The sequence below is a fragment of the Mus caroli genome, chromosome 13 (assembly GCF_900094665.2).
Source record: "Mus caroli chromosome 13, CAROLI_EIJ_v1.1, whole genome shotgun sequence".
NCBI lineage: Eukaryota > Metazoa > Chordata > Mammalia > Rodentia > Muridae > Mus > Mus caroli.
Window position 1 is genome coordinate 30,190,714 of NC_034582.1, and position 12,831 is coordinate 30,203,544.

The 12,831-nt window shown below is 45.2% G+C and overlaps 1 protein-coding gene across 2 annotated transcripts; it reads left to right on the forward strand.

Moving 5' to 3' along the window:
- The first annotated feature begins 81 nt into the window (after positions 1-81).
- On the forward strand, positions 82-12,609 carry Fam50b (family with sequence similarity 50 member B). Of its 2 annotated transcripts, none has more exons than XM_021180615.1 (2): positions 82-145; positions 11,440-12,602. In XM_021180615.1, exon 2 carries the CDS (start codon positions 11,529-11,531, stop codon positions 12,534-12,536), a length of 1,008 nt encoding a protein of 335 aa, XP_021036274.1. In that variant the 5' UTR covers positions 82-145; positions 11,440-11,528; the 3' UTR covers positions 12,537-12,602. The 2 variants fall into 2 exon arrangements, with proteins under 2 accessions (XP_021036274.1, XP_021036275.1); XM_021180616.1 differs by lacking the exon at positions 82-145 and adding an exon at positions 4,723-4,879 and having other exon boundaries at positions 11,440-12,609.
- The last annotated feature ends 222 nt before the right edge of the window (positions 12,610-12,831 follow it).

A 12,831-nucleotide genomic window follows, 5' to 3' on the forward strand; every position in this document is an offset into this window, starting at 1 on the left:
CCACCTGATTGGCCCAATCTCTGTCCTGATTGGTTAGAGCCTGCCCTAGCAGTTGGCCAATGTTTTGCATATTTTCCGTGTCAGTTAGAACAAACAATATTCGCAAAAGCACCAGAAGGAAGAGTCTTGGCTCATACATCAAAAGGTGAGGGGACTGGCTTGAATCCAGCTGGGGCAGATGTGGGAGGTACAGCTCTTTAAACTCGAGGAAAACCAATTGTGAAGGGAGTTGAATGTTAGAGGAAAAGAATCTGTCCATTATCCTGCAAGCAGGGGAGACTCATGAGCCTTATCGGCGACATAATATCAACATTTTTATTGTAATTTAGGAATCACAAACTAGCAGGAAGGAGGAAGATGCCTTAAAGGGCTATGAAATATGCACTAGGAAAATAGACATTGGGGCTTGTTCTCTCTATTGGTTGCTTTTCACTGCTGTGTCAAAAGCAACCTAAGGAGGAGGAAAGGGTTTATTTTGATTGACAGTTTGACTCACGTTTAATCCTGACAGCAAGTTGGCAGAAGCACAGAGTCATGTTGTTTCTGTAGTCAGAAAGCCGAGCAAGATAAGGACTGCGTTCATCTGCCTTTCCCTATTTCTCCTTTCTACTCAGTCTGAGACTCACGCCCATGGGCATGGTAAGGCCATGTTCAAGATGGTTTGTCTTTCCTCAGTTAAATCTTTCTGAAAATACTCCCACCAGACATGCCAAGAGCTGTGTATCCTAAGGTTCCAAATCCTGTTAGTTGACAAGATTAACCATTACATGAGAGCCTCACCTCCTTAACTCAGGTCTGATACTGTTAGCTTATAGTACTGAAAACATACTGAAGGCTTCTCGTCTCCACTAAATTGCTCTGAACCCCTCTTCTCTGCCGCTGCAGCAGTAGGTGGTTATAGCCAAGCATCTTCATGCTGGGTACCTGAGGATGTCTGTTCTCTCTCTCTCTCTCTCTCTCTCTCTCTCTCTCTCTCTCTCTCTCTCTCTCTCTCTGACTACTCCAATGCAGAGGCAGTAAACTTGACATACAGAACTGTTGATATCCAGAGTGACTATGAGCCACAGAGACTAGGAAGGAGGCCTTAGATAAATGCTTTCTTTGTCCCATGTGCTGGGATTTATTTCAGAGGGGCTCCCCAGGGTTTCTATATTTCTGTCCTCTAGACTTGGAGTGGAATGTGTTGGTCCCAGATTGACACTTCTGGATTGCAGTAGAATGTTGAAGTTGTGGGACCTAACGGGGACTGTGAGACACTGGTGTCCTTCTCTTTCTCTCTGCTTCCTGGCTGTCCTGACATAGCTTCCTCTGCTATGTACTCCTGCTATGACATACTGCTTCACTACAGCCTCCAAACAGTGAGGTCAATTGACCATAAGGTGAAGCTCTCAGAAATATGAGTCAAAGTAACCTCACTCCCCACATAAGCTATCATCTCAGGCATGTTGTTACAGTAACGGAAAGCTGACTGACTGAAATACAGTCTATTGACACTACGATGTCATTGGCTCTTTATAAGGTAATGCTTTTGTGATCTTATCTTCAGAGAAAACAAAAGGTTCCAATTCCATCTCCCCTGTATTATGAGTGATCAAAATGCTTTTCTTTAATGTATGCTATGAGTTTGATTCCACCTGCCCAGCTCAAGGGCAGACCCTGATTGACTTACCTGAAAGGACAATTTACCACTTTTAACCACAGCCTGGCCACAATTAGTGGGCAAAGCAAGGAGAAACCAATCAGGAAATCTGGGGCCAAAAGCTTAAGGAATCAGAGAAGACAGCATCTAGCCTCTAGAACGGCTCTACTCATCTTATGGCTCATGAATGCAAGTCGAAGGTGAAACAGAAAGGAGGGAGATTGCTGGACTTCCAAATCAAGCTCCTGTATAGTTCGCATGAGCTCACATAGCTTCTGATAAGTGCATTATTATTCATATATTTAGTTTTGAAGCCAGTTTGAGGCAGGCTCTTCCTGACTGTTTGTAGAAAGGCTCTCAACTGCTAGAGTGCAAATAGACTGTACAAGTTATAGGCCTATAAATCAATCCTGTTTGCTAATTTTTCTATTACTCATTGGTAGCAAGAATAGTGATGGGCCATGGAACAGGTAAAGATATTATTCTAAATGGTTGTTTTGAATTACTATCTTCTTTTAGGAAAAAAAAAAACTAGATCATTCACAGCATGTTCAGAAACCAATCCCATATAGAATATGTGAAGAAACAAATGATTGAAAATAGAATACCACTTATTTTATATATAAAATTCACACGTCATCAAAGAACAAACTGTTAGATACATAAATATAAAAACATAAACTTGTTATATTGTAAAAATTCCCAATATAAGTAAAGACATAAATAACAAACTAAAACAGCTGAAGCTTATATAACAGAGTTGAGGTTATTACTCCGTAAGTACAGAGTTCCTGTAAGTCAAAAAGAAAAGAACAAAGCTGCTACATTATTGAGATTTATTTTAGGTAAGGTTCTGTGCTGTCACTCAGTGGTAGAATGCTTACCTAGCATGTATGAAGCCAGGGTTCCATTCCCAGCATCAAAAAAGAAATTGGTGGGTGGTAGTGGGTCACCTGTATGACTACAAAATTTAAGTAACATATGACAAGATGCTAGATTTAAGATTAAAGTCGGAGCCATAACATTAAAAACGGTTGCCTATAATCATGACTGATGTGTATTAAGCACCAGAAACCCGAAGATCATCTCAGAGATGTATAATAATGATTAGTATAGAGTTTTAAAAGTCAACTTGTTGAGTATGTATGTTGAGGCCATTTTCAAATCTCAGGTAGACCCTTGATGAAACCCGGTATCTGTTGCTGGAGGTTATCCCAGCAAAGTATAGAATAATGCCATTTGCATTAAACTGTATGCTAGCATGGAGGACGATCGCTCAGAGATCCTTGTGCAAAGCTACCAAAATAGTTTTATTTTGTTATAGAGAATTAAACGAGTATGCATCAGGGAGAGATCCAGGCTAGGGAATCTGTACTGGGAATTATCAAAGTCGGGAGAGGAAGAGAGAGAAGCATAGACGTATAGAGGTGGGGAAGGAAAAATTCTCACTTTCCTGGAAAGCTCAAGAAAGTGTCTATCACCAGGCGCGGAGAAGCTGCACAGGGACTTCCTGACACATAGACATATGGTTTCTTGGCCCAGTCTACATACACAAGTCCCTGCCAAAGTTGTTCAGAGCTGGCTCCTTGGAAGGTCTGAACAGCGGTCCCTAGTGCTTTAGCGGGCTCTATCTGTGAAGTCCAGTGACCTCTTCCTCCTCCTCCATTGCTAACCCAGGAATTTCATGTCTGTTCCTGCCCTCTGTTCTGTGGATTTGCCTTTGGACTGAGTTGATAACATGTCAGCAATCTTGTGGGTGGATAAAGTCTAATTGGGATTGATCTTATAAGATGCTAATGCATCTCTTTCCCGAGTTTGATAATAAGCTCCCTCCCCAGGGTGGCAGTGTAACACTAAAAGGCCGTGGGCTATCTACTCATGTCTTGTGGTGAACTTAAAATTTCATTTGTGAAAACATACTATTGGCTGGATACTAACCCTGTCCAAATCAAAGGGGCTGGAAAATCTCAGCTTGCAAGTGTTCAGATGGAAAACAAACAAAACAGCCCCAGGGTTTAAAATAGTCATGTGACTTCCTTAACCAGTAAGTGTGCTTTACTGTCAGTATGAGAACCCAGCGTGGACACCAGGGGCCTCAGACCTCAGGCAATGCGACTTCCACTCTGTCACCCTTCACTACTTGCCAGGTGCAAAGTTCAGAGCTTTGGTGATTTGTGAAGAGAGGACTTTGATGCTTTTGGTTCTAAATGGGGGACTGAAAATGAAAATGTGTCAGGGAATATCTTTCCCATGACACCTAGAGTTGCTGATATCAACAGTACCTCGGAATCATGCAATCAAATGGTGCAATGTTTATTGTGCAAGCTCTAAAACATTCAGGACCTAGAGCAGGAAAATCAGAAGGGCTGCAGTAGCAATGGGCTGGGTGAGCTGGCAAAAACCCCTCTGTTTGTGATGAATAATCCCCATTCATCTGTAGTGAATAAATGATTGAACTGAGAAGCACCTGGGAGATTACCAAGCATACCTCGGGGTGTGTCTATGAGGATTAACTTGTGTGGGTGGGTCGGGGAACTGCCCTGGCCCTCAGGCTGGGGAGCCTAGAGGGAATTAAAAAGAGCAGAGCAGAGACTGATCACGGTGCAGGCCTTCCCTCTGCTCCTTCACCACCGTAATGGGAGCTGTCCAGCCTCACCTTAAACATGGACAGACCTCTGAACCTGTAGGCTCCATAAATCTTTCTTCCTTTGAAGTAATTATGCCAGTCATTCTGGGATGAAAAATTAACTTGCTGTCCTTATCAAGTCACCCTGCGGTCCTGCCAAATAGATCCTTGGTTTGGGAAACTATTGTACAGAGAAATTACTGAATCCTGCCCCGCCCCCCCAAAGTGCACTTTGCCAAAGGCCCTCTGGCAATATTCAAAAGTGCAGTCAACTCTTGGAGGCAGACCCTGGGAACACGGTGACTGTGGTTGGTGGTCATAGGCATAATTTCAGGGTTACAAAATGTAAGAAACATCTGTTCCTTAGCTTCTTCTCATCACTGTGACCCAACAATGGCAACAGAAGGGTGAAAGAATTTCTTTCAGTTCACAGTTTCCAGTTCAGTCCATGGTCACTTGGTCCCACTTGCGTGGAAAGGACATGAGGGCAATGGGAGCATGAGGCAGAAGAAAGCTATTCCCTTCATGGTCAGTCAGGAAGCAGAGCAACACAGGAGGGGGTGGATACAACATACCCACTAAGGAATCAAGCCCAGTTACCCCACTTCCTCCAGGTAGGCCGTATCTACCAATGTTTCTATCACTATCTGGAATCCAAACTTTCAATATACAGGTCTGTGGGAACATTTCTGCATGTCACCTGTTTAGAATTTCAGGATCCTTAGCATCACAGTTCTGCCAGGGAGGACAAGATGTGTGATCATTTAAGGCAAAAAGGTCCAGTCCTATCTAACCCATGGGTGATTATAGATAATCCTTTGGTTTGGTAGAAATTCTAGTTAATTCTTGTTACAATACTGTGCAATAAAGCACAGCTCTATTTCAATAAACTCTGAAGCTCCTACATCTTATGAGTAGTGTGTTGAAGAATGGACTTCCTGTGTCAGGATGGGCACCTCTGCTTGTCTTAGGGAAGCATTTGGGGAGATTGGTGTCAATCCCATTAACATCAGTGTTGTAAGTATGTCTCAGCATGTACCATGGACGGGGGCAAGCATCCTGGCTGATACTGCCCATTTGTCTTCCCATAGTCTCTGAGATCACCATCAATATTCTACTGGGTAAATTTTCTACTGTTAACACTATAAATTCACAGCACACTGAGAAGGTACTATCTGTTTTTAGAAAGTTTAGCAACAGAACTGGAGTCGTAGATTAGACGTATAACGATTGCCTTCCTTGGGTAATGGCCTAGGTTTGATGCCTAGCACCTAAAGAAAGAGAGATTTCATGAAAGGGAGAGAAGAGCAAGAGGGAGAAAGAAAAAAATGGGGAAAGAAGAAAGGAAGAGAGAGAGGGAGGAATGGATGAAACACTGATTGTGGTGGCAGACTGGTTATTTGAAATTGCCAGTTTGGGGCTGGAGAGATGGCTCAGTGGTTAAGAGCACCAGCTGCTCCTTCCAGAGGTACTGAGTTCAATTCCCAGTACCCACCTGGTGGCTCACAACTATCTATAATGAGTTTTGATGCCCTCTTCTGGTGTTCAGCTGTACATGCAGATAAAGAACTCATATATTAAAAAATAAATAAATCTTTTTTTAAAAAATTGCCACTGTTAAAGGAAGTTCAGCATTTAGATGGGTATTTCAAAACAACTCAAATAATTTGAAGCAAACCATAATTCTAAATGGAGAACTATAAAACTTTTAGATGAAATCATAAGAAACCAATTATATGACCTTGGTTTAAATACCAAAGCATGATCCATAAATAGACAACTGATAAATTGGACTTCATTAAAATTAAAGCTTTTTTCTCTATAAAGGACACCTACAAGCCTGAAAGAAAAGTTAGAAATCCTTGTAGGTCACATGAAGGAATTATTCTCAGACTACAATAGGGACTCTTGAAACTATCAAATAGAATGATAAAACACCATGCAGTTAAAAATTATGAACTGTCATTTTCTAGACATTGCCATTTCATATTTTCTGGGCTGTTGTTGGTGCCATGTAACTATATCTCCCCCTCCCCCCCCCCAAAAAAAAGGGTTTCTCTGTGTAGCCCTGGCTGTCCTGGAACTCACTTGTGTAGACTAGGCTGGCCTCGAACTCAGAAATCCACCTACCTCTGCCTCCCAAGTGCTGGGATTAAAGGCGTGTGCCACCACATCCCGGCCTAATTTTATTATTATTATTATTATTATTATTAAATAAATTTAATGAAGACAAGGGCTTTGCCTGTGTTCATCTGTGTACCACATACATGCAATTGCCTGCAGAGACCAGAAGAGGGCGCCGGCTCCTCTGGAACTGGAGTTAGAGATGGTATGAGCTGCTTTGTGGGTGCTGAGAATGGAACCGGCATTAAGAGCTCTTAACCACTGAGCTATCTGTTCAGCTCCTGGGTGCATTTAATTGAAACTGAAAGGCAAAACCCAAAATAGTAGAGAGTAGCTGTGCCTGATTGTGCACATGGCAAATCCATAGCGCTGCACACCAGAAAGAGGTCATCTTGCTATAGTAAAATTTTAAAAACTGCTTTTTTGTGTTTATGTGTGTGTGTTTGGGTGGGTGGGGGATCCCATGTGCTTGCAACAACACTCATATGGAGGTCTGAAGACAATCTTATGGTTTAGGCTTCAAGTTCTACCTTGAGTCAGACTCTTCTTGTTTCTACAGCTGTGTTGGCTGCAAACTTCAGGTGAGCGGTCTCTGACCTTCATCAGTAGGGGACAGGGCTGTCTCTGCTTCCCTTCTCACTGCAGGGCTGCTGGATTAGAGACCATTCCATCTGGCTTTTTTTACATAAGAATACAAATTTGCGGTCATCAGACTTATACCTGCTGAGCAATCTCCCCTGCCTTCACTATATTTAACTTTTCACAAAAGATGTTGCCAACATCTGTGTTGACAACATCTTTCTCTGTTTACAACAGAGCTTCAGCAAGATCTCACCTACGAGATCAACAATTAACAAAGCTCCCTCACTTTATTCCTCCCTCCCTCCCTCCCTTCCTTCCTTCCTCTTTTCCCTTGAACACTGAACTTCAAGCCACAACACTGAGACAGGAAGACAGGAAGTCTGGAGCTGAGAGTTTCACTTGAATAACTGATAACATTGCAGAATGTGGTACTACAGCCAGGGTGTGGAATGGAGAGTTGATTTCATCAGTTTCAGCTGTGTGTGGCTGCTTGGACCTCAGCACAGAGCTGGAACACCACCTCCAAGGCTGGTCCAAGCTCCCCACCCTCAGGCAGCACTTTGCAAGTGATAATCAGGAAAGCAGCTCCCAGGACCCACCAGTTGACTGAAGGTGTGTCAGGACAGGTTGTCTCTGAAATGAAGATGACCACAATTTGCCAAAAATTCCAGGCACGTGAGCATTGTGAGAACTTCCATAACTAAACGGAAAAAAAAAAAAAAAAAGTAGCTTGTGCTGTATACATGTGTAAAAATGAATGGGGGAAAAGCCTTAAATAATAGCACATCTCCAATTAGTCTCATTTACGTAGTCCCGAATCAAAGTGACGAGCAGCAAGAATGAAGGGCATCAAGTTAGCTGTTCCTTACAGCTTTTAGTTTACTACGGCAAAATAATGGAGTTTCTGATGGAAAATGCAAGTCTGAAGAAAGATCAAAGTGGTCAGAATGGCGGAGCTAAGAAATATGTCCTAGGAATTAGAAGTTCCTGGATTTCTTGTTCTATGTACATATTGTAAAACGATCCTGTCTCTGGGGTAATGTCGTCCACGCTCATTTCCTGTTTAGACAATAAAACCTCACAGCGATGAACCAAGTGGTAACCACAGATGATATCAAAACTCTTTTGGGGCTGGCAGATCCCTAGAGGGTCATGATAGCTGGGAAAATTATTCACCAATCTCATTTTCCAAGAAGCAAGGGCTAAGAGTGTGAGTTGCCAAACCTCTAGGATGCTCCAGGGCAGGCAATCAGAGGTGCAAGTTGAGAATGCTCAGGATGGTTGAGGGGATTTTCTGTCACATGAATGCAAGTATGAGAAACAAGTTCACATGGGGTCAGTTAGCACTCCTGTCCCCACTGATACAAACAAGGACACCATAAGTAACACTGAACACGTGAGCAATGTAAATCCTGCTTTTCTTTATAGCCATGGTTCCCCCAGCAGTGTTGGCCTTCTTGCTCACCAGGTCAAAGTGAGATTCAGATGGTTTTCTAAAGCATTTTAGTATCTTGGAATTTAACTTCCTGAGTGGATTGGGCTATCGTTCTCTATCCACTTCAATACTCTGGTATTTCAGAGTAGACTCTGGTATCTCATTGTGAACTCCACAGCTGTCACCTGGAGAGAGTAGCCCCAGGAACAGGATTTCCTGCCTCCAACTCTGCTGTTCCTAGGTGCATCAACGCCTCTGACACTCAGAATGCTCTACTGGGCCTTAGCATTGGCTATGTGGAGTGTGGTGTTCCCTGGGTCCAGGGCAAAGACCCAGGAAAGCAGCCACCACTGCTCCAAGATGGCAGAAGATAAAAGTTTGTAGGCAATCATTCATTCTTATGTTGTTCTTTGCCCAGAACAGAAACTATCTGTTTTCCGTTTGGCAAAGCAAGACCACAGTGGTATTAGGTCACCAATAATCCTCACCAGTGATAAGATGGAAAATGAAGAGGGGACTGGCAAAAGGCCAGTTGCTTCACAGGTATGTTTTAGCAGGAGCAGAGAGTGAGCTCATTCCTTGCAGTTTCAAATGCCATGGGAAACTGGAAAGAGAGTGCAGGATGGAAAAGAGATACTGAATGATGGCCAGGGTCTACCTGTTTCCTCATAAAAAATAAATAAATAAATAACACTGCCATTATTTGCTTCAACTGAACGGTTAAAGTGACCATTCCTGACATGTTTAAAACATTTACTTTTCTAGAAAATCCTATGAAGTGGATGTGAGACAACCCCAAAAAGGGGCTTTGAGATTCAGCCTGTGACTTGGACCTTAGGGCTAGGGTTGGGAGACAGAGGCAGGGTGGGGGTCTGGGGGACTTTGGGGTGCTCAGGGGAGCAAGCAGAGGTAGGCAGGTGCGGGCCTCAAGGGGATTATAAATTTTCGGTCTTCTGGTCTCTACTTCACACAGCCAGAGGTAAATAGGTGTCCAACCTCTTCCCTTGTTTTCTGTCATGTCTTGGTGTGGTGTTTAGTGAAACGTACAACCTGTGTCGGTGATGTATACAGTGCTCCTGAAGGCAAAGGTGTAGTGCCTTAGAGGCAGGAAGGAGCTTTATCTCCCTCTGTCCTTCATACATGTGACCCTTGACCTTGCTTCCTGGTAAAAAGCAGATTAAAGGCTTCCTAGCCTAAGATACCTGTTTCCCCGCAGTGACCTCAAGTTTAGAAACCTCTTTCCCAGATAAAATATTTAGGGCAAGTGCTGTGTTACAGTGATCTAATAAAGCACGTTCGATCTCTTTGCAAGGTGTTAGGATTCAGTATCAAACAATAGCTGTAAGAACTAAGAGGTGTGGCCGTGAAGGATCCCCAGCCACTGGCCATGACAGGGGGCTGAGTGGAGATGACAAAGAAATGAGCTCTGTCTTGGAGAGCAGCACAGTAGACACACTGGGCGCAGAGTGGCAGAATTTCTAGGACATTTTGAGTCCTCATAGCCATGAATTTAAAGTGAGGCTGGCCAGCAGCTTGTTCATTTTCTTGATCAGTCAACTATCTGGATTTAAGGGTTGAGAGATACTCCGGGTTTAGCAAGGATCAGGATTTCTTAGATGAGAATTTCAGCAAGCAAGAGGTGTGAATGCCTCAGGAAAGGGTTTGATCTTTGGTGGGTAGGAAGCACGGATGTGTAGGAGGGGGCAATAGTAATGGGCAGGGGTCCTTTAGGTGTGGAGGTCTGGGCTAACAAGGGAGAGTTGGAATCCAGAGAACTAGAAAGCGTGGATGCAAAGGAAACTCAGGAAAGTTAAGATGAAGTATCTATTGGCTGTGGTATGAACTATCACCATGTGGATAGGAGAATGATATGGACAAAGGAAGGTGCTATTGGAAGTGAGGAGGTGAAGGTCCTGGGTGGGTCCTGCTGAAGACACCCAGAATAGCAAAGGACTAGGATGGCAGAAGGCAGCAACTGAGCCATGAGTCTATAATCTCCAAGGACTTATTAGGACAAGGAATTCAAACAGGCCAGGGAGCAGCATGAGCTTCAAAGCAGCTTGCGATATCAAAGAAAAGAAAGATGCTATGGAAATGGTGAGGAAACATTTAGATCTTTGGGATGACATGGAATGTCAGAGCCAAGCACTGTTTGGGAGTGATGCGGTGAAATGGTGTCCTCCGGGGAAACAAGAGGGTTTGGGGGACCAGTTTGGAGTTTGGGAAGAGTTAGGAGGCACTCGTAGGGAGCAGTCAATTCAAGTTGACTCCAATTAAATTAAGAGATCTCTCTTTTCCCTTGGCTGAAGCACAGAGAAAGCATTTTGTACTTGGCCCATCTCTGCTGCATGCAATTCCCCTGCTGTCTTGTTTCTCACAGCAAGGGAGGAAGAGCTCAGAGTTCTTCTGTGTACTTCAGTACTGACACAAAGTGAGTTCCACTATAACTCCAAGAAGAAATCGTTCCTAAGACTTGTGCTAGGGATGCAAGCTCCTTGGGACCTGCCAAGACCATAAAATTATCACCCTCATAACATCACCCTCCAGGTGCACGTAGGGGAAGCTTTCAAGGACTCTTTCTTTCCTTGCTTCTGTCCTACAGGAGTGGGGTTCAACAAGGATCCCACAAGGCCACCCTCATCAGGAGACACAGTTTAGTACTCAGGAACCCAAGCTCAGGCTCTCTCATTGCTCTGCTCTTGCATGGCTGTGCTTGAGCAGACACTGGGGCGGCATGTGGTTTGCTCTGCAGACCAACCTCTACATGCAAGCCCCTCAAAACCTACTGTACTAACCCAGTAGTCTCATGAGGCTATCTCAGTTTGAAGTAAAATTGCTCCATTGGTGACAGTAGTTGCATTTCAAGTACTGAGGGACCTTCTGTGATCGGTAGTTACCACATCGGGTCACCCTGGAGACAGACTCATCAGAGAGGAAGTTCCATTGTAGGGCTCTGGTGTAGACCATTAATGACGCAGCTGTGCTGATTAGATTCTCGAGCCTTTTGTTTAGTTGTTGTTTGTTTGTTCCTAGCTGCAGAATCTGTGAACTGACACCAGACCCAGAAGGCTACCAGAAACAGGGACTGGGCAGGCCAAAAAGCCGTGTGCTGGACTGCAGGCATGGCGCAGTACAAAGGCACCATGCGGGAAGCTGGCCGGGCCATGCACCTGATCAAGAAGCGCGAGAAGCAGAAGGAGCAGATGGAGGTGCTGAAGCAGCGCATCGCAGAGGAGACCATCATGAAGTCAAAAGTGGACAAGAAGTTCTCGGCACACTACGACGCCGTGGAGGCTGAGCTGAAGTCCAGCACGGTGGGCCTGGTGACCCTGAATGACATGAAGGCCAAGCAGGAGGCCCTGCTGAGGGAGCGAGAGATGCAGCTGGCCAAGAGGGAGCAGCTGGAGCAGCGCAGGCTACAGCTGGAGATGCTGCGTGAGAAGGAGCGAAGGCGAGAGCGCAAGCGCAAGATCTCCAACCTGTCTTTCACGTTGGACGAGGAAGAAGAAGGTGACCAAGAGGATGGCCGCCAAGCCGAGAGTGCCGAGGCCCACAGTGGTGGGGCCAAGAAGAACTTGGGCAAGAATCCCGATGTGGACACGAGCTTCCTGCCCGATCGCGAGCGCGAGGAGGAGGAGAACCGGCTGCGCGAGGAACTGCGGCAGGAGTGGGAGGCGAAGCGTGAGAAGGTGAAGGGCGAGGAGGTGGAGATCACCTTCAGCTACTGGGATGGTTCCGGCCACCGGCGCACGGTGCGCATGCGCAAGGGCAGCACTGTGCAGCAGTTCCTGAAGCGGGCGCTGCAGGGGCTGCGCAGGGACTTCCGGGAGCTGCGGGCAGCGGGCGTGGAGCAGCTCATGTACGTCAAGGAGGATCTCATCCTGCCGCACTACCACACCTTCTACGACTTCATCGTGGCCAAAGCCCGGGGCAAGAGCGGCCCGCTCTTCAGCTTCGATGTGCACGATGATGTGCGGCTGCTAAGCGATGCCACGATGGAGAAAGATGAGTCACACGCGGGCAAGGTGGTGCTTCGCAGCTGGTACGAGAAGAACAAGCACATCTTCCCCGCCAGCCGCTGGGAGCCCTACGACCCCGAGAAGAAGTGGGACAGGTACACCATCCGGTGATGCCAAGTCCCAGTTTGGGGACCTTACTCTCTAACTATTGAAAATCAATAAATACAGAGGATCCCCGTAAATCAGATGTGTTGGTTCTGTACCTGGCGTCATTCTTCGGTGTTTTTAATGTTTCTGTTTGTGGCTCCTTTGTGTTCCATGTGATAAGGGACACGTTTTTGACTAAGTGGGTTGTGCACATTGGCTTGGTGGGCCAGCAGACTGGGTTTGATTTTCTTGCTCAATGTCTTACTGTGTTGTGAGCAAAATCATTGTGGTCAATTGACTCCTTTCCCCCACCCATACA

Coding starts and splice junctions, on each gene's coding strand:
- Fam50b (XM_021180615.1), top strand. CDS start 11,529: ATGGCGCAGTACAAAGGCACCATGCGGGAAGCTGGCCGGGCCATGCAC.